This window comes from Stegodyphus dumicola, chromosome X2, assembly GCF_044657685.1.
Source record: "Stegodyphus dumicola isolate Sdum_Otavi_A_Nest chromosome X2, ASM4465768v1".
NCBI classification, from domain to species: Eukaryota; Metazoa; Arthropoda; class Arachnida; order Araneae; family Eresidae; genus Stegodyphus; species Stegodyphus dumicola.
In genome coordinates, this window is record NC_140781.1 from 157920787 (window position 1) to 157947429 (window position 26643).

General features: G+C 36.3%; 1 protein-coding gene across 1 annotated transcript in view; it reads right to left on the minus strand.

Annotated features, from left to right (window-relative positions):
- The window catches only part of LOC118184243 (TBC1 domain family member 1-like), a 335166-nt gene that overhangs the window by 58389 nt on the left and 250134 nt on the right, over positions 1-26643 (minus strand). The window contains exon 16 of the mRNA XM_085809767.1: positions 14168-14319. Within this exon, the coding sequence (XP_085665893.1) occupies positions 14168-14319 (152 nt within the window). The remainder of the gene's footprint in view (positions 1-14167; positions 14320-26643) is intronic.

A 26643-nucleotide genomic window follows, 5' to 3' on the forward strand; every position in this document is an offset into this window, starting at 1 on the left:
ATGAAAAATAACTATTAAAACCGTAAAATAATTTAACTGGTTTCTGTTTTTCAAAAAAAAAAAAAAAAAAAAAAAAAAAAAAAAAAAAAAAAAAAGAGGCTAAAAATTTTACTGTAAAATTAGCAATCCACAGAGCTCTGAACAGAAGTGCATTGAAATGGAAGAAATTGACATTCAGTGCGAAAGAAACGTCACACCTAATACTTTGAACTCTGACCTATTTTTTTAAATCTGAGGTACACATTTTTTGCTGATGTACAAATATTAAAGGAAGAGATTATGTATGTCATAAGCATTCCTTTCTAGTTAAATTTTCTGGGTGGATGAACCCTTGTAATAAAGTTGCCGTTGCTTAATCCAGACTGGTATGTCCAGTTAATATGCGATTACTTAACTTGACTCAAAAATACACGCGTTCTTCAATGCATGAAATAAAAATTGCCAATAAAACTACCTTAAAACATGCTGACCTTATACCTGATATGTCAATAATGAAAAATCTTGAGTAAAGAAAAATAAACAAATTTTAAGAGAACACGGAAGAATTTAAAAGAAAAAATATGACAGGTAAATATGACATGACGGGTGAAAATTTTATTCACATTTTTAACATTCCATCTCCTAATCTAAACAGCAGAAAATACAAAAAAGTGTATTTCACTCAGATTTTTTCTTTGCTGCATCGAGAAAGTGACAGGTAGCTAATAGGAGAAGCTGGATTGGGAAATAGAGCTACCGTTAGATTTTGGAAGGTTTACATCTGACAGTTATACTTATCAACGACTGAGCAAAGATTTATACGAGTATGTAAGAAATAATCTGTTGTCGACTTTACTGCCAAAAGAGAAAAATAGCCATGTTCCGAGAATTTCAAATTTAAAATGCACGTATAAAAACAAAACAAAACAAAACAAAACAAAAAAAAACTTCAACCACTTACTCGCGCATTTCCAATGCAGTGGGAAAAATATATTATTAGTGTAAATAATTCAGGAGTTATACTAGAATTTCATTCAATAATATAATAATTCAATTTTATTCAATAATCAGACGTTATCGTAGAATAACTGAAAAAACGGGTTATGTATACATGTAAAATATTTATGGAAAATAAACTGCTGATTTGTTTTTGTGTTCATAGAAGCTAGGTTGTAACTAAACAAGCCAAAGGCGTGCAAATAATACAATTCTCTTATGAGTAAGTGAAAAGGAGAAATTTTAATGCAGCAATTAATGAACCGTTAAATAAGATGATTAGCTAGATGAAGAACAAGTTAAACAACTGCAAAGAAATCATTCTGTGTAAGGAATTATCGTATCCGAGTTGGTGTTTCTCGTAGGCGTACTAGCTGGCAATTCGAAGATCCGAGGTTCGAATCTCATCACGGTATAGTTGATTTTTTTAATGTTTCCTGCTTGAAAACACCTATTTGTGATAAAAAGAAGAAACTTTAGTTTAAAAACGTCTAAAATACTGAAAATACTGCTTTTAAGCAGAGCACGTGTTTTCTTAATGTAGTTAAATAAAATCAACATGAATTGAAGGTAACGTGAAATGTCATAAAAACAGAGAACACAATATTAATTTTTGAGCTGTAGACTCTTATAGCTGTTTCGAACAACAGTTGCTTTAAACTGATGGAAACATGAAATTGAAAATTTTAAAAAAAATTCTTTTTATCCAGCCCTTCCTATCGAAAAAGTTTATAAGGTATTTCTCCCGCCTTCTTAACATGCCTTCGTGGTGTAATGGTCAGCACACTCGGCGCGTAGTCGAGACGTCCGTGGTTCAAGTCCCGGCGAGGGCACTGATCATTTTTCGTCTCTCCTGCTTTTAAAAAGTACCTAATATCTGCGCAATATTAATGACCAAACCTCTTGCTTAAAAAACTGTCGATTATCTGAAAGTTCTGAAGATCTTACAGAAATGATAAATAAATATTCTGTAAATGAATATACTGTATAATTATATGCAAATGAACTGTTTTATGCAACTTTTTAAACCGTCTTCAAATTTCAGCATCTTAAGACTAAATTTTAAACCTAAATAAAAATTTAGAAATACGCATCGTAATATTTAAACTCAATATTCACTTGTTATCTTCTCACGACGAATGGTTTCAATTAAGCAGAACAATTTGAAATGATAAAATTCTTTATGCGACTCCCAAATTCGTTTTCTTGCGGCGAAAGGAGAGTAGTGATACATACCGGACACCATGCAATGATACAAGTCAGGGATTTCCTCTTCCTCTAGATCAGAGCTTCCATTTTAACAGACATAAATGTCAAATGAATTGTGTGTCGAAGTTTGACCATTTTGCTCTTCGTAATTATCAAACATTTTATTGCAAATTATTTCCACAAAAAGTTTTAACCTTTTATTTTGTGGTGTTGCTGAGAGGTAAGCCTTTTTTAAAGCGCTTATAAGCGATAAATATCTTCAAATGCCTGCTATCTGATACTATTACTCCTGTTCAACATCAAGTTAGATAAAACAGTCAGCAGCAGTCGTCTCAATTGTATGGGCTGCGCTGCGTCAGAAACATGTCTAACCAAGCGACAGCTTCTGGCCCGCACATGTACTTTAACATGTGGATTGCCCCGCGAGTCTGTAGGATGATCTCCTTTAGGTCACGGGCGCTGCTGTACCATGCATCAGCTGTTTTCGATCGTAGGAGTTTAGAATGTCTAGAACGAAACACTTTGGGACATGCATTCAATTTAAAATCTTTCCTCAAGAACGAAGTATCAAAGAAAGGGTGTGATGAGATTCGGAAATTATTTCTCCTTTTCCAAATACTTTTTCTGTAGTGACAAATGGTTGAAATATTTCTGTGTTAAAATTCTCTCCCCAACTTTCTGCATCATCTAAGTAAATTTAAGTGAATCAAGTTATAAGATATTTCTCCCATCTTCTTGGCATGCTTTCCGGGTATGGTGGTCTGCAAGCAGGGCGCGTATTCCAGAGGTCCGCGGCTCGATTCCCGGCGAAGACGCTGCTAACTTTTCATCTTGCCTGCTTCCAAAAATATCTAATGTCTCTACAGTGGCGCTCGAACTAAAAGGGTGTTGAATGATGATTCTCCACACCCAGAATTTGGCGATTGGGTCCCCTAAAACCCCAGTCGCCCTTTAAAAGGGGGGAGTATATAAGGTATTTCTCCCGCCTTCTTGCCATGCTTTCGTGATCTGGTGGTCTGCACGTTGGGCGCGTATTCCAGAGGTCTACGATTGGATTCTCCGCGAAGGCATTGCTAATTTTTCATCTTGCCTGCTTCCAAAAATACCTAATGTCTCTACAATGCATTCATACTCAGTGAACAGCAGTAAAGAAGATATTTCTTGGAATGCTTATAAAAATTAGAATAGTAGCGATGAGAAACAGTCGAGATTTTTTAGAAAACAAAATTACATCTTCAGATTCATATTCGAATATTGATAAATGCGGTGTAGATACTACTGATCATATTTTACAAGAACTGGTTGTTTGGGAAGAAAGAAAAGTTGATACCGAAGAACACACAATTCAATTTAGCGAAAGGAATGGATTTAGCTGTCGGCAACAATCATCTTCGTTATTTTCTTTCAACAGTCACCAATATTTTTTTCAAACACCTACTTTACCTCGTAAGTACTCAAAGATCTGTCACCCAAATACGTATCATACGGCCAGATCAGAATTTTTGTAGTCACTCGAATACGAGTGACACCGCATTCAAAGAATTAAAGGCGGGTGCGGATATTGTCCAGCCGGTTTATCAAACATTAAAATGTTCAAAATATATAACGGTTCTTTGTTTTGTTTTCAGCTGAAATTGTTTCAAGCTATTGCAGAACAAAAACTTAGTGATCCAATTTTGTCACAGTTCGAGTAAACTTACTTACAAGCAATGTCAGCTATTTTTCGAAACTAATTAAAATAAATACCTAAGAACATGCAGCTGCATTATATATACAGAGCTTTTTAAATAGTATGTGGAATCCAAAATTTTTTTCTCAACAGCTTTTCACAATCTGCCGATTAAATTTTTTAATTACTGATTTATCTTCAAAGCTTATGCTGTGTTGCCATCTCCTACATTTAATTTAGAGCCCTCTAGCATAAGTCGCCATAATTTTTTTTATCCAAGTCGTCAACATATCACAATCAGGTGACGACACAGAAACTAATTCGTGTTTACGTTACACGCGGAGAAAACACGAAATATTCCGGCGGCTAACTCTCCACCGCCTGCAATGTAATGCAGGACGAAACTAAGAATAGAGGAATACTTCTTAGCATTCTTCCTTTTATTCTAAAGAGGAGGTTACTCAAACTTATAACTTTTCTAAAGCCAGTCTTGAGACTGTACATTGGAGTGAGGGTTTACGATCGACGATTATGCTTGGACGCGAGTCGCGCTTGTGTAACTTCGAATGCAGAATGGTGTCAAATCGTCTTCAGCGATGAATCACACTTTAGCTTGCTCTCCCACCACGAACAGATAAGAATAAAGCGTTGACGTAATGAACAGAACAGATTATTTGATTATGACAAAAAACACAAGGGCTATCTGCCTAAAGTAAGAGATTTTTTTGTGGAGGGCTTTCAAAGAGAAACTCGCCCGTACTCCCGTTACAAATGAGTACAACAAAAAAAACCAACCATACAGCCATCCCATTCGGCCTGGGTTCGAAACCACCAGTATTCAACTCACTAGTGGAGCGCGCGAATAGAAGATTCCAGCCAAATGTGTTAAATTACACACAGCTTGAAAACAAGGCGTGATTTTCTCAAGCGCTAACTACTATGCTAGCTAATCTAACTTTAATAATGGCAATTACACAGCTTTTTAGTAGTTTCACAAGATTTTAGAACTTGTACGAGAACTCGTAGCGTTTCCCGTCACAAATAGTGCAAGCAACGCTGTACTTCAGACGGACAATGCACATCCACATTCGGCAAATAACTCATAAGTCTGCGCACTAGGTACCACCATGTTACCACGGCTAGCTTAATCCCTACCTTAGTTCGCCAGTCAAAAATATCTGAAATATCATTGAACATGATTAGCAGGCATCTTCAAACAGTGTCAAATTTTTTTAAATGAGTTCAGCAAGCATGGCGAGCAATACCAGTGACACTATACGCTTCAATACCATGATGAGTATCAAAACGCATTGTTAATAAAGGTGAAGACATACTGAACTACGTTCACTCCTCTCAGATAACGATTTTTTTTAACTGAAAATGTTTTGTTGCCTTGCGCATTTAGCGAGTACTCGCGTTTATGAATGTCAGACAAATAGCGCAGCAGGCACACTTTTACTAAGTGCATTTAAAAATACTTATTACTTTTGTTTTATTAAAATGAAATTATGATGTAAGGAATTAAATTATTGATTAAGAACAGTTTTATAGGTCATTTTATGAATATACAGATTTCACTAACTTCGAGGATTAAGAAAGCAGAGAACATACATTAATTACATAAAAAGAAAATATTATTTAAAAAAGTGAAATTTAAATGACGATGAAATTTTCCCCAAAAAGAAGAGATTCAAAACATAGATTATAAAAGCTTCAAAAGTAGTAACTAAATAATAAAAAAAACTAAACAAACAATTAATTACAAACAACCACAGAAAGCATACTGACGAAATACCTTTAAGGGAAAAGTGTACTTTGAAAAACGCTGTTAAAGTTATTTAAGATGAAAATACTACTACAATGTAAGTAAAACTCAAAAAAGGTAATTACTAGCGACTAGGTACATTATAAAATTCGGAACTCCAATAAGCAATTTTCAAACCATAATTGAGAAATATCCAAATTCTTTGACATTAACTTTTAACTGAAAAACAAATTCCTTGATAAAAATTAACTTATTTATGCAATGAATTACTGCAACGACTACCGAATAACCGATGCCTTTGCTGAAGATTTCATATCCTATTTTCAAAATTACATAGCATAGAGAATGATTACAAGAAATACCACAAGAACCTAATTCGAATAGCAAAGACAATTAAGGCGGAACTCTAAAAGATGTAATACTCATTGGCTACTCGTCATACAACAATCATTCAATTGCAGAACCACCAAGAGTTGTTATATTTTATGACGAATGTTGAATTAAAACATCACATAATTTATGCAAGTTGTTAAATTTACTTTTTTCAATTTTATGAAGTATATAAAAAAATTTTAAAAACAAACATCATAAAATATTCATTAATTGTAAATATCAAGAAACCGAAAAACCAGTATTAATTAAATGCCTAAATTGGTTGGTTTACTAAATTATGGTAAAGCCCTCGACGGCTATTTGTCTGAGGAGAGGGATGCTTTCGTGGAGGTCTTTCTAAGAGAAACTGGTTCGTATGGGTTGCACACGAGGAAAACCGCGAAAGTCAGCCAGGATTCGAACCGCCGACTGAACTACCAGTGTTCAGGGACTTTACCACTCGGTCGCTGGTCCCTTTAAAGGTTTAAATAATTTTTAAACCACAAAATAATTTGAAACTTACTGGGAGATACAAAAATATACACAAGAAAAATAATAATTTGAATAGATTTTAATTAAAGCATGCAAGGCTAGTCTCTCTAAGAGGAAAGTTGCCTTTCTAGAGGAGTTTTTGGAAGAAAATTGGCATGTTTTTACGTTATATTTGATGAAGCCAACACATTCGCAAAGATTCGAACCCAGCTCGAGCTGTCTGCGTTTAGCGATTCTAAGCATTTGGCCAATGGCGGCCGTTAATTTGATGATTATAGCTTGACACTGCTTTTTTCTCTTCTGCTATTTACGTATCCCTAAACGAAACAGAAATGTTATAAGAAGACAACAGTTTTTATTTTCTTGTAAGTAACAATATGCTTGAGAAAACATAGAACTTGCAGAAAGAAACGAGAATAGATTACCTTAAAAACAACGAAATTGATTGTTTTTCGCATTGTGAATCTTTATTGGACTAAGTCAAATGGATAACGATTCCCAAACCAGATAACACAATTTTAAATAATAAAGGAAACTCAAGATATTTCATAAAAAAAAAAAAAAAAAAAAAAAAAAAACAGGGAGAGAGAAATAAAGATAAAAGTCAACAATGACAGATAAAAACTTATTTTAAATTAAAAAACTGTAATATAAAAGTTTATGAATTAATATAGAATTTATATCATGCATAACTGCATTAAGAACACTACGACAGCATTATACAGCCTATAACCCTAGATGATCAGATGCTCGAAGCACGGTTTTTAAATCAAATGCAGAAAATGCTATTGTTAAGAATTTTGTAAAATTGTTGTATTTTTTTCTATAATGTAATGGGAAATGCTGATAGAAATGATGCTCTACCGGAAAAATAAGAATACAGGGGCAAGCGTATTTAACATTGAGTAAATGGCTACGACAAGCTGGCAACGGTTTCGCCAACTAATTTTTGTCGCCAAATTTGGCCAAAAGTCGTCAAACTTGGAGACCATTTGGTGACATTTTGGTCCGATCCCTGTAATAATACTACCGTAAATAGGTATTGTAATTAAATAATTATAATTGATATTTTGTATCACTGTATTCGGCTCTCATATACCTTCCAGTAATTTCGAGAAGCGGAAAGTATTAGAAAAATCTCAGCAACCGAGTGAAAGCTATATAAGACCGGACAGAACATCAGTCCTTCAGCTGCTGTGGTTAGCTGTTAGTTGAGCGTGGTTTGGTTTGGTTTATTTAATTATGGCAAAGCACACTAGGGCTATCTGCCTAAGGGGAGGGATGCCTTCGTGGAGGACTTTCTAAGGGTTGGATTGGATTATTGTAATTTGGCACAAAACCTGTCAAGGTTATCTGCGCCAGACAAATGGTAACAATGCAATTAGTCATTTGTAAAAACTTCCAGCTTAGGTAAAAAGAGACAGATTACAATCTATGATAAGAGCTGATATCTTTTAAAAAACAGGTTAAAGTCTATTATAAAAGCCAATATCTTTTAAAAACAGAAACAAATTACGATGATGTGTTTTTCCAATTAAATTTCCTAAGTCCAGTTCTGAACAATTAAAATGTTTTTGGCGAAAATAATTAAAACTCTGGCATTCCACCAAGATATGATGGACTGTCAGATCTGCATTGCAGTTTGGGCAGCTGGGATTCTCTTCTCCCTTCAGAAGATACTCATGGGTCAGGCGACAATGGCCAATTCTCAGTCGAGTCAAAAGGGCGTCTTCCTTTCTATTAGCCATACATGGCCAGTATCCAATGGTGGGTTTTACATTTCTCAGCTTGTTATAAACTTTGTCATACCATTGCTTCTGCCATTTGCTAAGAATTTTGCTTTTGACAAACCCTTTGATGTCTGCTAGTGGAATCTGAAGATTGTACATTTTGATTGCAGTTTTAGCTGCAATATCCGCCAATTCATTCCCCTTAATGCCTACGTGTCCAGGGATCCACGAATAAAGAATCTGGCATCCCCGAATTTTTAAAGAATGATTCAACTTCAGGATTCTGATTGCAACTGGATGAGTACATTGAGCGTGATTTTTCAATGATATTAAGGCACTCATGGAATCTGTGTAGATAATAAATTTTATGTACTTCTGTTTTGAAAGGTAAGTCAAAGCCAGATGGATTGCAGTTAGCTCAGAAGTAAGCACAGAGCAAACTGCATGTAATCGAACCCCTACTATTGTTTTCTCTGTGACGAAAGCGGCGCCAACATGATCCTGGGATTTTGATCCGTCTGTATATAGAGGGATATATTTCCTATATTTGTTTCTATGTTCAAAAAATATCTGCTTTTAGATGACTTCATTAGTTTGCGATTTACTCCAGTGTCGAAAAGTATCCAGAGAATGGATTCTCCAATCCTCCCAGGGAGGAATTCCAAAAAAATCCTCCATCTGTATATCTATATTAGACAAATTATACTCCTCCACCAAAGCACTCATCCGCAAGCCGAAAGATGGGACACATGATGGTCGTGCCTGATATAAACGGGAGTATTGGTCATTAAGCAGTTTTGACCGCGTAGAATTTTCGGTTTGTGATAAGACTTTGAAATAATGCTTAAAACAAAGATTTTCACGTCTTAACCGCAGGGAGGTCTCGTTACTTTCCACATATAAGCTTTCCACTGGAGAAGTTCTAAAGGCACCAGTGCATATCCGAAGTGCTAGGTGATGTATCGGAACAAGTTTGGCTAATACTGAAGGCTTTGCCGACCCATAAATGATTGATCCATAATCTAGTTTCGAACGAATGAGAGCTCTCTATATAAGAAGCATTGAGCCTCGATCAGCACCCCAAGAAGTATTTGACAGTACTTTCAGAATATTCATAATTTTTAAACATTTCTTTTTTAGATAGGTAATATGGGGGAGGAACGTAAGCTTATGGTCAAATATCATTCCTAGGAATTTTATTTCCTTTTCTACAGGAATCAGCACATCTTGCAGATAAAGTTCGGGGTCAGGGTGAGGAATTTTCTTTCGACAGAAATGTACACACACAGTCTTTTGAGTAGAGAATCTAAAACCATTTTCCTGTGACCATTTAACAATTCTATTGAGAGATGTCTGCAGTTTACACTCAATGTCTTTCAGGTCTTCTCTCTGGCAACTGACTTGCAGGTCATCGACATAGAGCATACCCTGGACTGCTGGAGGCAGTTGTTTTAAAATAGAGTTAATTTTTATACTAAATAATGTAACACTTAATACACTTCCTTGCGGAACGCCCTCTTCTTGATGGAACATGTCAGAAAGTGTATCGCCCATCTTCACATGAAACTTCCGATCCTGTACGAAATGTTTGATGAATATCGGCATGTTTCCTCGTAAACCATTGTTATATAGGTCACGAAGGATACCGTATCTCCAGGTGGCATCATAGGCTTTCTCTATATCAAAGAAAATGGAAACATAATGATTTCTTCTAACGAACGCTCTACGGATACCTGTTTCTAAGAGTAGGATATTATCGATAGTTGCTCTTCCTTTTCTAAAACCGTTCTGATAAGGGGAGATACAATTATGTGTCTCTAAATAATAGACCAGACGAGTGTTGACCATCTTTTCAAAGAGTTTGTAGAGGCAGCTAGTTAGGGCGATGGGACGGTAATTTGACGGATTAGTAGGGTCTTTTCCCAGTTTAACAATGGGGATGACAAAAGCTCTTTTCCAGGCATTTGGAAAGACTTGTTCCTTCCATACTCTATTAAAGAGAAAGAGGATGGCTGCCAGTGACTTGGAAGGAACATGTTTCAGCATAGGATAGGCAATATCATCTGGACCAGGACATGAATTTTTTGTCTGCAACAGAGCTCTTTTGAGTTCAAGCACAGTAAAATCCTGATTATATGGTTCAGTATTGGAAGAATTGAAATTAATTAGTTGTTTTTCAATGCATTTTTTTGCGGAAAGAAATTCAAGAGGGTAGTTACTACTGTGTGAGACGGCTGAGAAACTCTGTCCAATAGCGTTGGCAATTTCTTCCCTACTAGTAACTGTTTCACCACTTGTCTTTAAAATGGAAAGTGTGTGCTCTTTTGTAGATACCGGACGCTTTCCGGACTCTCTCCCAGACCTTCTTACTCGAAGTTGAAGAGCTAATCGAAGACACATACGAGATCCAAGAATTCTTCTGACTTTTCCTTCGCACCTGCCGAGCTTTTGCTTTAGCCCTTTTGAATATTATGAGATTTGATTCTGAAGGATATCGCCGAAAAATGCTCCAAGCTTTCCTTTGTTTTCTGATGGCGTCCTGGCATTCAGGATTCCACCAGGGCTTTGGGTATTTTGGCTGTTTTACCGACGTTTTTGGTATACATATATCAGCTGCTTGAATAATTTTATCTGTAATGATCTTCACAGCCTGATCAATGTGCACATTCTTTACTATTTCTTCAGTAAAAAGAGCATAATGTAAAAAACAGTCCCAGTCGGCTTTGTCCAACAAAAAGCATGGTGTTCTAGGTATGAACACACTCCTATTTCCTGTAATGCTTATGATAATAGGAAAATGATCGCTATTATATAGATAATTCTCGACATTAAAGAAACAAAATGGCAAAAGCTGTGGAGAAACAATAGCAAGGTCAATGGAATGGAAGGTCCTTGTTGGCTGATGAAAATAAGTGCTTTCTGCGTTGTTAAGGATACAGAGACAGTGGTCGTGGAGTAGCTGTTCAATTTGCTTTCCTCGTGGGTTTGTGTCTTTACTACCCCACAAGGGATTGTGTCCATTGAAATCACCGACTAGAATAAACGGATCTGGTAGTTGGGCAATAAGATCCTCTAAATCTCTTAAATTAATGTTCTCATTAGGCGGGATATCAATACTGCAGACAGTAGTCAGTGTTCGAATGCTCAACTGTACTGCAACTGCTTGGAGAGGAGTATCCAAAGGGAGAGCACTCGAAGGGCAATTAATTGAGGTGAGTAGACAGACACCACCACTTGCGCGTTCAACTGAATGTCTTATCCTTTCTTATCATCGAGTATCTACGTAGCTTTGCAAAATTACCAGGTTTGAGGAATGTCTCATGTATCGCTATACAAATAGGTCGATATTTATTAATAAGTTGCTTAATGCCATCAATACCCTGATAGAAGCCCCGGCAGTTCCACGAAATGAGAGTAGCCATTAGGAATGTTTATTGCTTCGATGCTGTTTCTTTGTTTTGTGAGGTAGAACATTTTTCGAGAGATCTCTGCCTCCATCTGTTTCCATCTCAGATTCGATAAAGTCTGAAAAGTTCCCTTCAATAGAGCTTCGGCTTGAGCTTCTCTTTTCTGAGCTTTTGATTTTCTTTTTTGAACTTTCTGTTTCTTGTGTTTTTATTTCTCGACTTTCTATTGTCTGTTTGGGAGGAGGTAGAAGAAAAACTTTTTCTTTGTCATTTGTTTTTACATCAGGTATCTTCTTCTGTGTGCTGTGCGATGTTTTTGTACTTATTGACCGATATGATTTAGTGGCTTGTGCATAGGAGACATTTGCTTTTGAATGACCCGTGCTAAAAAGTTTCTTAGCTTCAGGATAGGAGATTTTTCTTGTAGTCTTAATATGCTGTATTTCTTTCTCTTCTTTCCACATAGGGCAGTTTCGTGAGTATGCTTGATGATCGGCATGGCAGTTTGCACATTTTGGATCAGCTACACAATCCTGACTTTCGTGACCACCTGCAGAACAGCGAGCACATGCCAAGTTTTCCCGGCATGCGGCCTTCCCATGGCCAAACCGTTGACACTTGAAGCAGCGCAGTGGGTTTGGCACGTAAGGTCTGATGGGGCAATTCAGGTAACCTGCCTTAATGGCTTTCGGTAGCTCTGGAGATGAAAAGGTCAGAATAAGATGTTTTGTGTTGACGAGTTGCCCGTCTCTATGGACTTTTATTCGGCGGACGCCACATACATTTTGCTCGGCGAGTTCTTTTGAAAAAAAGTTCAAAGACTTATGTGGGGATACAGTAATAGAGTGTTCCCCCATTTTTAGGAGAGAGGAAGATTGTGCATCAGATGTAGTCTCGATGAGCAGAGATCCTGAACGGAGCTTTTTTATGTGTTTTGGCTCGCCTGCTGAGGCCACAATATGCTTATGGATGAAGAATGGTGATAGATTTTCTAGCTGACCAGTAATAACTAAGAACTTTGGACATTTGTTTGTGCTAATTAAGGTCGAAGTACAAATTCTTTTAGCAGCTCCAGAATTTTTCGTATCCATATGGTTAGGAGAAGAAGTTAGTTTTCATATTGAAAAGAGAGAAAGTTTCGGGCCTGACCGTCCCACCCACCATGGAGCCCAACAAGGGAACACAGATCCCTGTGTTAGGGCTAGCCGGGCCTATACGCAAACTGAAGCTCCACAGTCGGCTTTCCCAAAAGCGGAGACTTCCGAGAGCTTATCCCCTAGCCACTGACCAACAGGACTAGTGACCAGCCGATTGAGACTAGCGGGGACAGCTAAGTGCCTCCCGTTTTAAGTAGAAGCAGAGGCCAAAGCAGTGTGTTGGGGACAGTACCTCGCCCCTCAACTGCCAGGATCCTCCTTTCCCACCCTACGGGTCACCATGCACGGCAAACGCATAAGCGGTATTCTCACCATGGTGAAACAGAAACTAAGAGTAGTAGCTGCATCTCACAGTGAGCCCCAACCTCCAGTAGAGGAAACCACAAGGGAGAAAAATAGGAGAGAGAGCTAGACAAGAGAGGAAAGAAAGAGGAGGAAAGGTCACTGGGGCCCCGGGAGTGTGATACCCGATCACCAAGACGGCTATCCCCTGAGGGTTCTTCACCTGCTATGCTTTAGCTGGGCATGTTGGAACGGCCTTCACGCCTAGGGTGGCCCTACCAGGAGCTATGCTCCCGACGTACTTCGCCCGTTCCGCTCAGTGACACCCCCCGCCACGTTGAGGCAGCATAGCAGGACTTTGGGGGGACTTTCTAAGGGAAACTGGCTCGTATACACGTTACACATGGGGGAAACCACGGAAACGCCCATGCAGCCAGCCCGTTCGCGGGATTCGAATCTCAGGCCGAACTACCAGTGTTCAGCGACTTTACCGCTCGGCCGCTGGTGGGTTTAGTTGAGCGTGAGTTCGAAGTACTGAAATATCTTTACTCTTTAGATGCGCTTTGCATCGCATTGTATTTAACTTTCTTAGCAGCTTGAAGTGTAACTATTGCTTATACTCTGTGACACTGTGAACACCTATACGAGTATTTCCGAGGAAAGTTCCAGAACTCTGAAGTGTTTCTTTTGATAAAATAAACTTTATTAACCTATCATCGGACCTGTGTGCATTCAATCTGCTACGAACCCGTACGACGCAACATTATTAACTGAATCGTAAACAAACAGGATGATGTAGTAGTTTTTCTCATTTAATACACTGCTCACATTCAATAAAAACAGCTTAATCTTCATAAGCTACTTATCTTTTATTTTCCATATTTAAAAGCATAGCGCATACCTTTAAATTTACTATGAATGCATAATAAAATGTTAAACACTGACGTAGAAGGTATCTAACATTTGTTAGCATTTACGGAATAATGAGCTACTACGAATGAATATATTAAAGCAACTGTAAAAATGTCAAGACTGAATCCACTTAAAACACTTAGATAATTATATAAAATAACTCTGTAAGATATTACAAAATTTAAAGTTTTGCTTACATGTAAAAGAAGTATTCCAGCAACGAAGCTAAGTCCTTGGCAGTACCCAACCTCCTTATCCAGTAAAGAATAGGCTTTCAAAAGGTTGAACAAGGAAAGCTGACCAGCACCCAAAGACTGAGAGTAAAAGGGATGATTAGGGAATGTCCTACCTAAAAGAAAAAATAGGAAAAGGAGACTATAGCACAGTACTTACTTGAACATGAAAGACACATGATTTTTTGGAAGATCACAACCACTATTTTCGTGTTAAATACACAAATGGCATAATTAAATTTACTTTAGAATGGTAATATACAGTTTGGAGTATGGAACCAAATTCTCAGTAATCTCGAATATTAGGTAGGTAAAATTTGTTGGTGAACTGCATCATGATGATACATAAGTAGAAAATATATAAGGAAAAAGCAGTATGAAGGCTTGGCTTAGGTTATGAAGGCTATGAATCCTTCATAGAAGACATTTAAGGGTAATTTATTGGTAGTTAGTTACATTAACACTTTAATTGCTTCGTCACCAGTCTTCAGGAGATACCGAAAGTTCTAAACATGCCGCATCACTACAGCAATGGTGACGATAATTGCAAAAGATCTTGGCATTTGAAAAGACATTCAACAAATGGTTAAGTTTTAAATTATATAATAAATTTAGAAATCTTATTACATGCTGCTGAATACATTACCAAATACCTAGCAGGATCTTTCGTATTAGTTAATATAATAGTCATCCTCTCAGAGGTAATTGCGGCCTGTTCAGAACTTGTGATCTGAATTGATGTGGTAGTCAGTTAGTTAAATAAGGAAAAGCCACTAACACCCAGCTTGAATGGCTATTAGAAGTCGAAAGCGAGACTAATTATTGGCATTCGGTGACGTTAGCTGATAATACGAAATAATTTAGCAATTCAGAATATTACTTGCGACAGAAAAAAAGAAAAACACGCCAGTAAAAATATGCAGGCTTTTCTGTAAATTGTTTTAAATAATGTGAAAATGTACATTTAGAGAGAGAGCTTTGTAATATGGTTACGGAAGGCAATGATCCTATTTATTCCGGCTAGTAGGCTCATTGTGAGTGAGTTCCTTTTACTTTAAGTTACACGAGAAGCAGAGTCAGCAAAAGAAGCAGTATGAAGGCTTGACTTAGGTTATGAAGGCTATGAATCCTTCATAGAAGACATTTAAGGGTAATTTATTGGTAGTTAGTTACATTAACACTTTAATTGCTTCGTCACCAGTCTTCAGGAGATACCGAAAGTTCTAAACATGCCGCATCACTACAGCAACTTACTTTTCAATATCTTAATATGTGAATACCAAACTACTGAATTAGCAACGCCGCAAGCAGCGAAAGTTTATTCGTTATACGTTTTATCTGTAAACTACAAGTTGAAATAAAAATAGATATTTCAGTTGTTTCTGACATTGATATTTATCAGTTGTGCATTCTGCGGTAAGATGGGACGAGAAGCCGTCTGGCAGCCTAGTAAGATTACCTACTCAGTTCAGTTCAAGTGAAATCTTAAATAATGAGTGTAACCTTAACAGTATGTTTACTTGTGAAATAAAGTTTTGATTCCAAAGTATGGAACTTCTAAACGTCTTTCGCTTCTTACCTTGCATTTCTAAATCTCTTCTATGTTTCTAACGGCCTTAAAAAAATTGGCTGATGATCAATTAATTATCAGACAGCTGATGACCATTTGAGTATTTTTTTAACATAGAATTACAATATACAAACTCCTTCAGAGCAATATTTAACCTTTCAACTTCCTTCTAAATATTTTAGCTAAATTTTCATATTATTTAGGGCAATGAAATTTTCTGATTGTTTAAGGTGTCAGATGCATATTGCAACACACTTGCCTTTAAAACGTTTTTTAAACTCTGACGTCTAATGCACCATTTCTAAATTTTCTCCCAATATTTATAACGTTATTTTCTTTAGCAGAAAATCACAGTTTACATACATTATCAGTCTAAAATACTAGTTATATATACAGAACACTTTACTCGTTGTATGTTTCCCATTCAGAGCAATCAGAAATACTTAAAAGGAAGAAAAAAAAGGTGGAGCTTGCACTGAAATGTTTTTAAATCGCGGGAAGGGAAAAGAACTCAGTACTCCTTTTTGTTCGCGATAGTTAAATATCGCGTACAAAAATGGTTAGATTTCACTACGAAATGCAAAGTGTTTCAGCGGTTATATCTACTTTTTAACTAGTTATAACTTTGTTGTCACTGTAGTACGTGAAACCAGAGTTCACCCAAACGAGAGTGAAATGTGTTTTTGCGGTATTATCACATCGACCGTTGGTGTAAATTTCGCAGCGGTCGCCAGTCTTTACTGCAGAATTCTAAACGGCATGACTATCCATAATTGGTGCTAAATCGCGCTATTTGGCCGGTCAACGGTTTGGTTTACTTAATTGTGACAAAGCAGTCGAAAGCTATCTGCCTAAGGAGAGAGATGCCTTCGTGAAGGACTTTAAGAGAAACTGGCTGGTATACACGATAGACATGAGAAAAACTAAGAAAACACACATGCAGCCAGCCCAAACGCCAGGATTCGAAGCCCGGACCGAACTACCAGAATTCAGCGACTTTACCACTCGGTGCTGGTTGGCGGCCGGTCGACGGAATAATATATAAGTACAGTTTTTGCAAATAGTAAAGCTTCAGCGTTGAACCACAGCTTGTTTGCTTTTTGTTTAATCGACTTCGGAAAAGAAAATGACAGCGGCAATATTAAGGATGCCACACACAGCTAAGTGACTTACTAATTCTATTAGAGCCGCATAAAAAGAATGCAGAAGCTAAAAAGCTATGAAATTACGCCTTAAACTATTCAGGATACCCGACAAACATCGCAACAGAAAGCATCAAAATCGGCAGATGTCGCAACAGAGTCATACAGTGCATGACTATAACAAGGGTGGACGTTTTCAGCACTAGATAGGATGATAAATCATTCTTCTATTATTAACTTCTCATTTAAGCATGCTTTGCAAATCTTTAGTAATTAGAGCGAAAAATTACATATTTAGAAAGTAGGATAAAAAAATCACTCACATGTATTGAAAATTACTCCATCTGAATACATGCACACATCCACGCAATGTCATTCGCTAATTAATAACCATGAAAATTGCCAAAAAAGGATAAATGAGAAAAGAAAAATATATGCAAGAGATCTTCAAATGCGAAATACATATTCGAGAGGGGGAAAAAAGAACACAAATCAGAGTAATTACTATCTGACAAAATTTTGAGCTTTTGCCGAATATACGCCTTCAACTATTTTTATTTTCCAATGAATATTTTCACGCACAGCAAAAATGTAGCGATTTGTGGACGAGGGGTAGATGCGATTATCAAGTTAACAAGATTAGCGGAATGATAAAATTTGGTTTCGATTTTAAAAGTTTGCTTAAAAATTTCCATAAAAGGGATTCTTAAAATTATGCCGGAAGTCTCCATAAATAATGCTCTTCAGAATCAAGCATAAAATTTTCTTAAAAACAATGATAAATTAAAAAGCCTCCAAGTTTTGCATTTGGATCTCTGTCACCTGGATACCTTCGACATGAAGCTGCCAACTTTGCTCTCATTGAAGTATCTGTCGCCATCTACCGGGAAAAAATAAAACTCAATCTCCATGTTGCGAACTAATCAGGATATAACAAGCGACGGAAAGAAACACGATGGCAATACACAAAAATTTTAATTAAGAGATTTTTTCCGTCATGTTGTCAGTGCTTATGTAGATTATTCGAAAAAGGTTACTGCGGATCCATTCCAGATATGTACTTCTAATTACAAATTTCCTCAAAATAACACAGATCTTATGAAAATTATAATAAACGGTTTACGAAAAGAGTTTACCTTCTAGGGCAATTGATTACGCAAAATTTAAACTTCGAAAAACGTTAACAACTTAGATTTAAACAGAAAAAAAATTCAATTATTAAAACAACCAGCATGCTTTAATGCTTGAAATATAAAACATTTCCATACATTTATAGGTGCAAAATTCTTGGAGATTCATGCAATTAAGATTTTCATTTGATGAGTTACAAAGTTAATAACTGTTTTACCTTTGCTTCGCATCAACGCCCCCCACTCCCAAATCTAATTAATCGGTATGTTATAAAATTGTTAGTACCAAGGCCTGAAAGTGAACTAAATCTATAAATCCATACTTGAATCTATTCCGCGCTATTCAGTGAACGGAACCCCAAAACATAGACAGATTGTAATCAATCCATGAATTATGCATGTAAAGCTATATGGAATGTTTTTGTATTTAATAATAATAAAATGTAATGCGCATTTTTGCTAACTTAATTTTTTTTTTTTTTTTTTTTTTTAAAATTTACGCGCACCAAAAAAAATGTAAAAAGTCATATTTTATTTTTAGAAAAACCCTCCCAACTCACAATACTGAAACTCTTCAGAAAATTCTTTATCCTGTTTTGAAGAACTCTCCAACTAGAAATAGGTGTTTAGAATCAGTGTTTAAAGAAATGAAAACTATAGCTACTTTTTTCCGAACATGCAGAATTATCGATGCACTCGTAATACTAGAATACGATACTGGATTGATAACCATATCGGACATCTGTGAACATAAATACTTGGATAACAGTCTTTCACAGCAAGATCTTAATATTTCTCTTTATATCAGAAATAAAGACGAGCTAGTTGCTGAAGGGGAGAAAAATATTAGATGAGAAGTTTCTGGCAGTAACACACTGTTTTTCCCCATCTTCCCTCTTGAATTTCGAAAGGATAAAAATGATAGGCGAGGCAGCAAAACGCGATCCCATTTCGTGACGCGTGCGCTGTATTTTAACCCCAAAACATTGAAAAGCAGCACTTCAACTGACAGAAACGACCCTGGAAACACGAGTTGGGAGGAGAACACGGGCCTCTCGATAGTAGATGCTAGGCACACGCTCTTTTTTTAATTAAACTTCGCTTCATCGCCATAGATACCTTAGCGACCTCCTCCCTCAACGGCCAATCCTTTCTTCGTTGTTTGACGGATGCGCCAGTGAGACACCCAAATGTTAATGATAAAGGAGACTCTTCAGGGTGTAAGACTGGTCTTCAATGCACCTAACGGCGAAGAACAATCTCGTAAAGAAGAATGTGCAACAAAGGATTTACCTGCATGTAAAATCACGAACAGATGACGCAATCAAAAGGCGTAAAAATAATACCCGCCCGTAAGGGGTACTTTTACAGTTATATCAGAAATACAAAATGCGACAATACGTGTAATTCTGCGCCTTCCCTTAAAGCATTATATATATAAATTATCAGACCATCGCATGTCTTGCCCTCTTAGACTGCATTTGCAAAGACAGGAAAATATGGACCCCCCCCCCAAATTATTTTATCCTATAAAGACAAAACGCATGCCATAAGTCTCTCCGCATTTACCTGTAGAATATTTTACAGTACATTATTATTTGAATTAACCAGGTTTTTATGATTTGGATCTTTACTTTACGTTTTCCTCATCAGAATGAAAATGACTTAGCCGGAATATAAGACAGAGCTAGGTTTAGTTCATGCCAACTTTGATCGTTGTAATTATTCTGCTTTGCGTTATAACGCTGCTGACATGCTGATTTTGACGCTTGGATAGAATTACTGAGGCAGCTTTCGGTAAGATTTAAATTGTGTAGTCTTTGACTACTGATCCACGTTTTAACTTACATTGACTGTTTCTGTTGCCTCATCAAGTATTGTAGCTAATATTGTTAGCATATGTAAGTGTATTTATGTTCTAATTTCTGTTTAAATAAAAAGGTTGTTTAATCCTCATTTCTTTGTAGCTATCCCAGATATAGCGATACTTAGCTTTACGTCTGCTGCGGTTGATAGACTAATTACCAGTTCCAGATTAATTAAACCCTCATAATATTTAATGTGAGGTAAAAAGCAAGCGGGGTTTGTGTTTAATTCTAAGAAACTGCATGAAAGGATAGAGATCAAAGCACATGAGAATGAGAGTATATAATAAAGTAGACTATACAATACTAAGAATAAGAGTATATAATAAGTAATACTAAGAATAAAAGTATATAATAAGAGTATATAATAAGAGAATATTGAGAATGAGAGTATATAATAAGACTATACAATATTTGCTCTTATGTTCTTTTTGAACCAGGAAAAAATAATAAAACTTTTCAGGATATTATATTCGCGTCATTCTAATGTCAAAATCAATATCAAATTAAGCTTTATATGAAATATAATTTTTGATTTTATGCATTTAATTATTTTCAAAAGTTCAACTCAATGAAGGTGTCTTAGAGAAGTACCATAAAGCTAATCGTATAGCTGTTTTTAAGCACACAGTGCAATTAGTTTATTTAAATATGGCAAAGCACATGAGGCCTGTCTGCCTGAAGATAGGGATGCCTTAGTGGAGAAATTTCAAAGAGAAAATGACTCGTATTCACGTTACCCTTGGGGAAAATCGCGAAAGCCAATACATTCATCTGATATCGAATCCAGGTCGAACTCTCAAATCTCAGCGATCCTAACCACTCGGCCACTAATGAAACCAAAAAGTGCTAGGAAAATGAAAAAAAAGGGAAACATTAAGTTATTTAAAAGGAAACGGAGCGCTTTCTAACGGCACCTCGTCATAAAGCTGCCGGTAATTTTATGCATGCCGGCCACTATTCGAAAAGGTAAACCTTCAGAAGGGGGCCCTATAATGAAGATTCCCGAGCCTTTATGAAATCAGCTTCTAACTTGAGATCAATAACCTTCATAAAAATACGGATATCTTTATGCTGAAGTTCCTCTATGCAACTACAATTTTGGTTTGCTTCTTTGATTAGAAAAGTAAATGAAATTGTGTTTACCCCAGTAACCCGACATAAATGCGAGAGCACTTTTGAGAACTTTGCTTTTAACAAATTAGACAATGATTTCTTAAGGGTACGGCTCCTTTATGCTGCGACACCCTTCAGAATGTTTCTGTATTTTCAAATGATGGCGGGCTTGCATAAAAATTCTGGCACTTTCAGTGGCCGTGCTCCTCCGGTAACATTCTCAAGAATTCACGAAAAGAAATAACTAACTAGACAAATAAAATCTTTTCATATTATTATTATTATTATTATTATTACCAACATTAGTCTTACAATATAACTCCATTCTTCCTTTCAAAGATTAGCTCAACCACACACAAAGTGAAAATGCTTTCCATTTTTCAAATATGACTTCCCTCTCTTCAAGACATAAACGTAAATATTTTTCACAGATCTTAATACTTTTTCTGTCAAATTAAGCAAACAGAATTTTACCTCCTTTCTTTCAAAGCTGTAAATCACATTACTTGGTGTAATAAAATATAAGATGACTACAAATCAGCTTAAAAATGAGCAGTTAGAAACAACGAAGATCGTGGCCTTCAGCATACTTCCTTTTACCCTATTACGCATATTTAAAGGTTATTTTCAACTTTCTGCAGTTAATTACTTGTCAAAAGCACGCATTTCCTAGACTCTTTTTCTGAAGAAAATCTTAATATTCCTCTCCACGTAATTTCGGAATACGCGACCCCGTTTAAAATATTAGGAAGTTATTGTCTCCATTAATTTGTCGTTAACTTTTCCACCCACCGTCCTCTAACCCGCGGTGTATTGACCATTCAGTGAGATATTACTGCTGAAGTGACTCTTCGCTCACACGCGAATCCTTTGACCGGACTGACGTTGAACCTCCCCAAAGACGCAGAGGAGGGAGAAAGGCGCGTGGTAAAAAAGATTTTTAAAAAAGTAAATTAATGAATAAATAAAAAAATGAGAGGGAATCGTGATCTGCGTGCGTGGGAGGATGCAAAGGGTTGGAAAGGCGGGGCAGGTACCCTTTGAACAACCCCCCCCTCCAACGACCTCCGCGTGAGTGGCATACCTACCGTTGGTGCCGAAGACCGGTCTTCAAATACCATTTCGAAAGGTGAGAGCCTTTCATTAGAAGAAACGGGAAGAAGAAAAACCAATGGCAATCACGACCGATACAAGGGCCCGTAGGGAAGACATGAAGTCAGCCCACACCGACCCCGGGTCCACAGAAACATGCGCTTATTAACCTGGACGGTAGAGGGTCGAAAATAAATTACAATCATAATTATAAGTGGTATATTAATAAACACAAATGTTTTCTTTTGTCGAAGGAACACGCTTTCAGAAACTTCATCGATTTTTGTTGAAAATTGAAAAGGTGGCATTTTTGCTACATCCTTTCCCTTTAAAATTCTGACACCCTTCAATAAGAATATAAAAGTAAAATATATATGATTAGTTCACCTCTGACAGAAGGTTCTTTCTTACCGTCAATGACCTATCAAACAAAAGACAACAAAAGGAGAGGGAATAAAAGATACAGAATTTTCAGTCGCTAAAAATTAAGTTTAAATGCAGCATAAATATTTTGTGGGAGGCAAAATAGTATTTACCTCCGTGAAATACAATCATCATAGTAAATTTAAACGTACGTAATTAATAAAGAATTCAGTTCTGGCTCATAAGCATTTCAAACACAGTATTATCTTCGGTAAATGGCAACGTTATTTTTAAGAAAAACTAGCAGCTATATTTGTGTAATTTACTTTCGCACTAACTCTCTGCGCTTCCTTGCGTAAATTTCCTTCATTATACTGCTATCATTCCGAAGAAAAGAATGAAAGTGATTGAATCAGTAGTCAACATTTCGACCCAAAATTTTGTATTTACCGAAACGAAATTGCTTATAAATAATTGAAATATGTTTTTTTGGTATGGTACTGCCATACAAATATCTGACTGCGCAATTACGCTGATAAAAGCAGAAAAATAAAATTTTACAATTATTAGTATGTTTATAACCAAAATCATTTGAAGACTGCATATTTTTATTACTTTCCTTACATAAATGCACAATAGCATAATAAAGACAAAAATTGTGAAGCGTTTCTACCTAGTCACGTAAGAAGCAATGGAAAGGATTCGATCAAAAACATTGGTGAATTGGACTATCCCTCGAATGAAGTCTACATGACCTCTGATTTATAAAACGTGATAAAAATTATCACATAGAAAATGTACAGTTATTGCCTGGAAGTGAATAAGTAAAGATACACATACTCATACCGAAGCATATTACTGTAAATTTATGAATCCCCATACCCCAGCATGTCGTATCAGTAGTAAACCGATGGGAGAATGCGATAATAGTAGATTAATCTTTACTGTTTGGCACAATTCGGTGATTGATAACGAGATCGCGCACTGTGCACTGCGAAAAAAAAAAAAAAAAAATGGGACAGTTTCTATATCTCCCCTTCTACTGGGCCGATTGACGAAATTCAAATTGCGTTTCTGATATCTCGAAAGCGCGACTTAGGATACATATTAAATTTATATATATCATTATTCCAACATAGGTATTTTGACACAGACTCGGTCTTTTTCTGAAATGACATGCCAGTGTTTTTCCATATTTCGATTCTACGACTCAAATTATACCTAAATGTCAAATTTTGTAATATTTGGTGCGAAATTTACGAAGAAAATAAAAAATTTATCTTGGTGTACTTTTTTCAGTTTTCGCCATGAATAATTTACTTGGTGAACTTCTTAATTTATAGCAACCTATTTTCCTTTTCTTTTTTCATTGCAGACAAGCGGGGAAGGCATCGCTCATACTTTCAAATAATTTTAACAGAGTGCATAACCCACATTTGGAGTTATTATCGCTCCCAAAAAAGATGTCAAATTTCAAAACGCTCCAACCTGTAAATTCATGTATATCTTAGAAAATTTTGAATAAAAAACTCTAATTTTTTGTAGGTGTGCCTAGAAATATATCTACTTTAAGATGATGTTAAAAGTTTTATAGGTTATAATTCAAATTTTTTTTGAAAAACTTAATTAAAATTATTTAAAAATACAAATTTCAAAAATAAATCATAAAAAATGGGCGAATTTTATTTGGAATGAACCTAAATTTCGAAATCTGAAAGAATAAATTAAGTTTAATAAAAAAGAGATATTAACAAATATATACCAAATTCAATTAATATTGAGGAGCTAAAATTCTGAGAGCTAATTTTTTAAAAACTACTCGTGCGATTTTTTACAAAACTTGGCAGTTTGGCATAATTTGAGTCATAGAGTCGAAAGATGGAAAAACATTGGCATGTCATTTTAGAAAAAGTCTGATTTTGTGTCAAAATACCCAAATTAGAAGAATGCTATATATAAATCTAATATATATCCTAAGTCGCGCTTTCGAGACACTTAAAAAAACGCAATTTAATTTCGTCAATCGGACCAATAGAACAGGAGATATAGGAACTGTCCCTTTTTTTTTTTCCGCGCAGTGTATATCCCTTAGGTTCAGCGTGCAGTCGTGTGATGCGCAAGAAGTGACTCAATTCGTCCCCCCCCTTTTTTTTTCAGAACTGCTTTCCATGATTGTGTTGCGTTGTCGTCCTCTAGAGACTCCCTCGAAGGAGGATCTAAACTTGCACGGCCAACCTGGTAGCGGTGATCGGTGTGAACTCCAAGGTGCCGGTCACCATCGCACTTTCTGCCTCCTTTACGAAGCCCGCCGTAGTCCCTTAGAGATGTACCATGCTAATATTGAATGATACGAAACAAGGCAGGGAATTAAGCCGTAACAGTGAAATGCAGTCAGCTAGTGCTCCAAAAACAGCTGAAGAGCCACACAAACAGCTAAGCTCATGTAAGCTAGATGAAGAAAACACGGCAGAAGCGAAGCAGATTCAGAACGCGTATAATTGCCTAAACATAGTAGAAGGACTGTTGTCCAAAAAAGGCATTCCACAGAAATTTAGCAGTAGTATTAAAAGTCAGTTTTTGTTTTTGCTGAATATTATTACCAAACAGAGTCTCAACATTGCGAAGCTAGAAGGACGTTTTGAACAGACACAAAATATTGAGGATTACACCCAAAGACGTAGTTCAGGAAAAACTCTCGTATGGAGAAGTAGCACAATCACGTTTCAAATCTAATCAGTGTTCTCAATCGCTACGTTCACAATCTCGCAAAAGAGAGCACAGCCACGAACATGTGCTACTAGTGTACCCCAAAAATGACAACACCTTAGGAGAAATTAAGAACAACTTAATGAAACATATTACACCGTCTAAACTCAAAGTAGCCTTTAAGAACGTGAAAAGATCAATAAGGGAGGAGTCCTAATTGAAATCTCTGAAAAAGATGAATTCGCTATCTTAGAGAAAGCAATAAAAGATAATCGAAAATTAGTAGAATTACTAGACGCCGAACATCCACAAAAAGTCAACTCAAAAATGATAATATATAACGTCAATAAAGAACTAGAATAAGATGAATTAAAAAAAAAGCTTATAACGTCAGAAAATGAAGAATACGCAAACTCAGAAACAGAAGTTCTATTCTTGATTAGAGCTCAGTATGGACAACAGTGAGTTATCCTCTCAGATGCAACACCTCATAAATTTATCGTAAAAAAGGGAAAAATTAACATATAGTAGACAAGCAACAGCGTTAAAGAATACACCAAAATATCGTAGTGCAATAAATGCTAAGGATTGAACCACAATGCTAAAAAATGCAAGGAGAACAAAAAAATGTGCGGGCTGCGGTTCAGACGACTATGAGGTTAAGACACGTGCAGAAGACAAAAAAACTGTTAAAAGTCGATCAAAAATTCAATATCGATTATAATGCAGACCATGATACACAAAGCTGAAAGTGCCTATGCTATCAAAGAGAGCTTAAATTACTACAACAAAAAGAATCAACTATGGATAGTCACAATAATACAGATCAATTTACAACACTTCAAAGGTGCGACGGAGAAATTAAGAAAAACGCTCGAAACTACAGAGACGGTAAAATAGCATGTGCATAGAAACCCTTTGTCATTAAAGACAGCATTTACCGACTTTCAATTCAGTATAGAAACTACTATCATAAAGCCTCCGCTAAAGAGGATTTTATAATTACGGATTTAAAAATTCCGACTTTAGAAATCTTCAGCTCACCGCATATCGATGATTCGAATAGAGCAAGGCATTCCTTACTTGATAATTTCAACTTACTGCCCGCCATCTCAGGATATTGAGCCTATCCTGAAAACGATGGAAAAGTTAATTAAAGATAACACAGATATCTCAATCTTGATCTGTAGCGTCTTTAAAAACACGATCCTACATTGGGGTTATTCAGCGAGGATCCTAGGGGGTCTAAAAATTTGTGACTTCCTCGCCACAGCTGGAATATCGATCCTAATGACATTACGGACATCCCTATTTTTTGCGTCAATGGGAAACTCGTGAGAGGATTTAATCTTATTTAACAGGATAGGTGTGAAGGACGTAGACAACTGGAACGTCTCATACGACGTAAATCTCATTGACCACAATAACATTATATTTGGTGTAACTAACATATCAA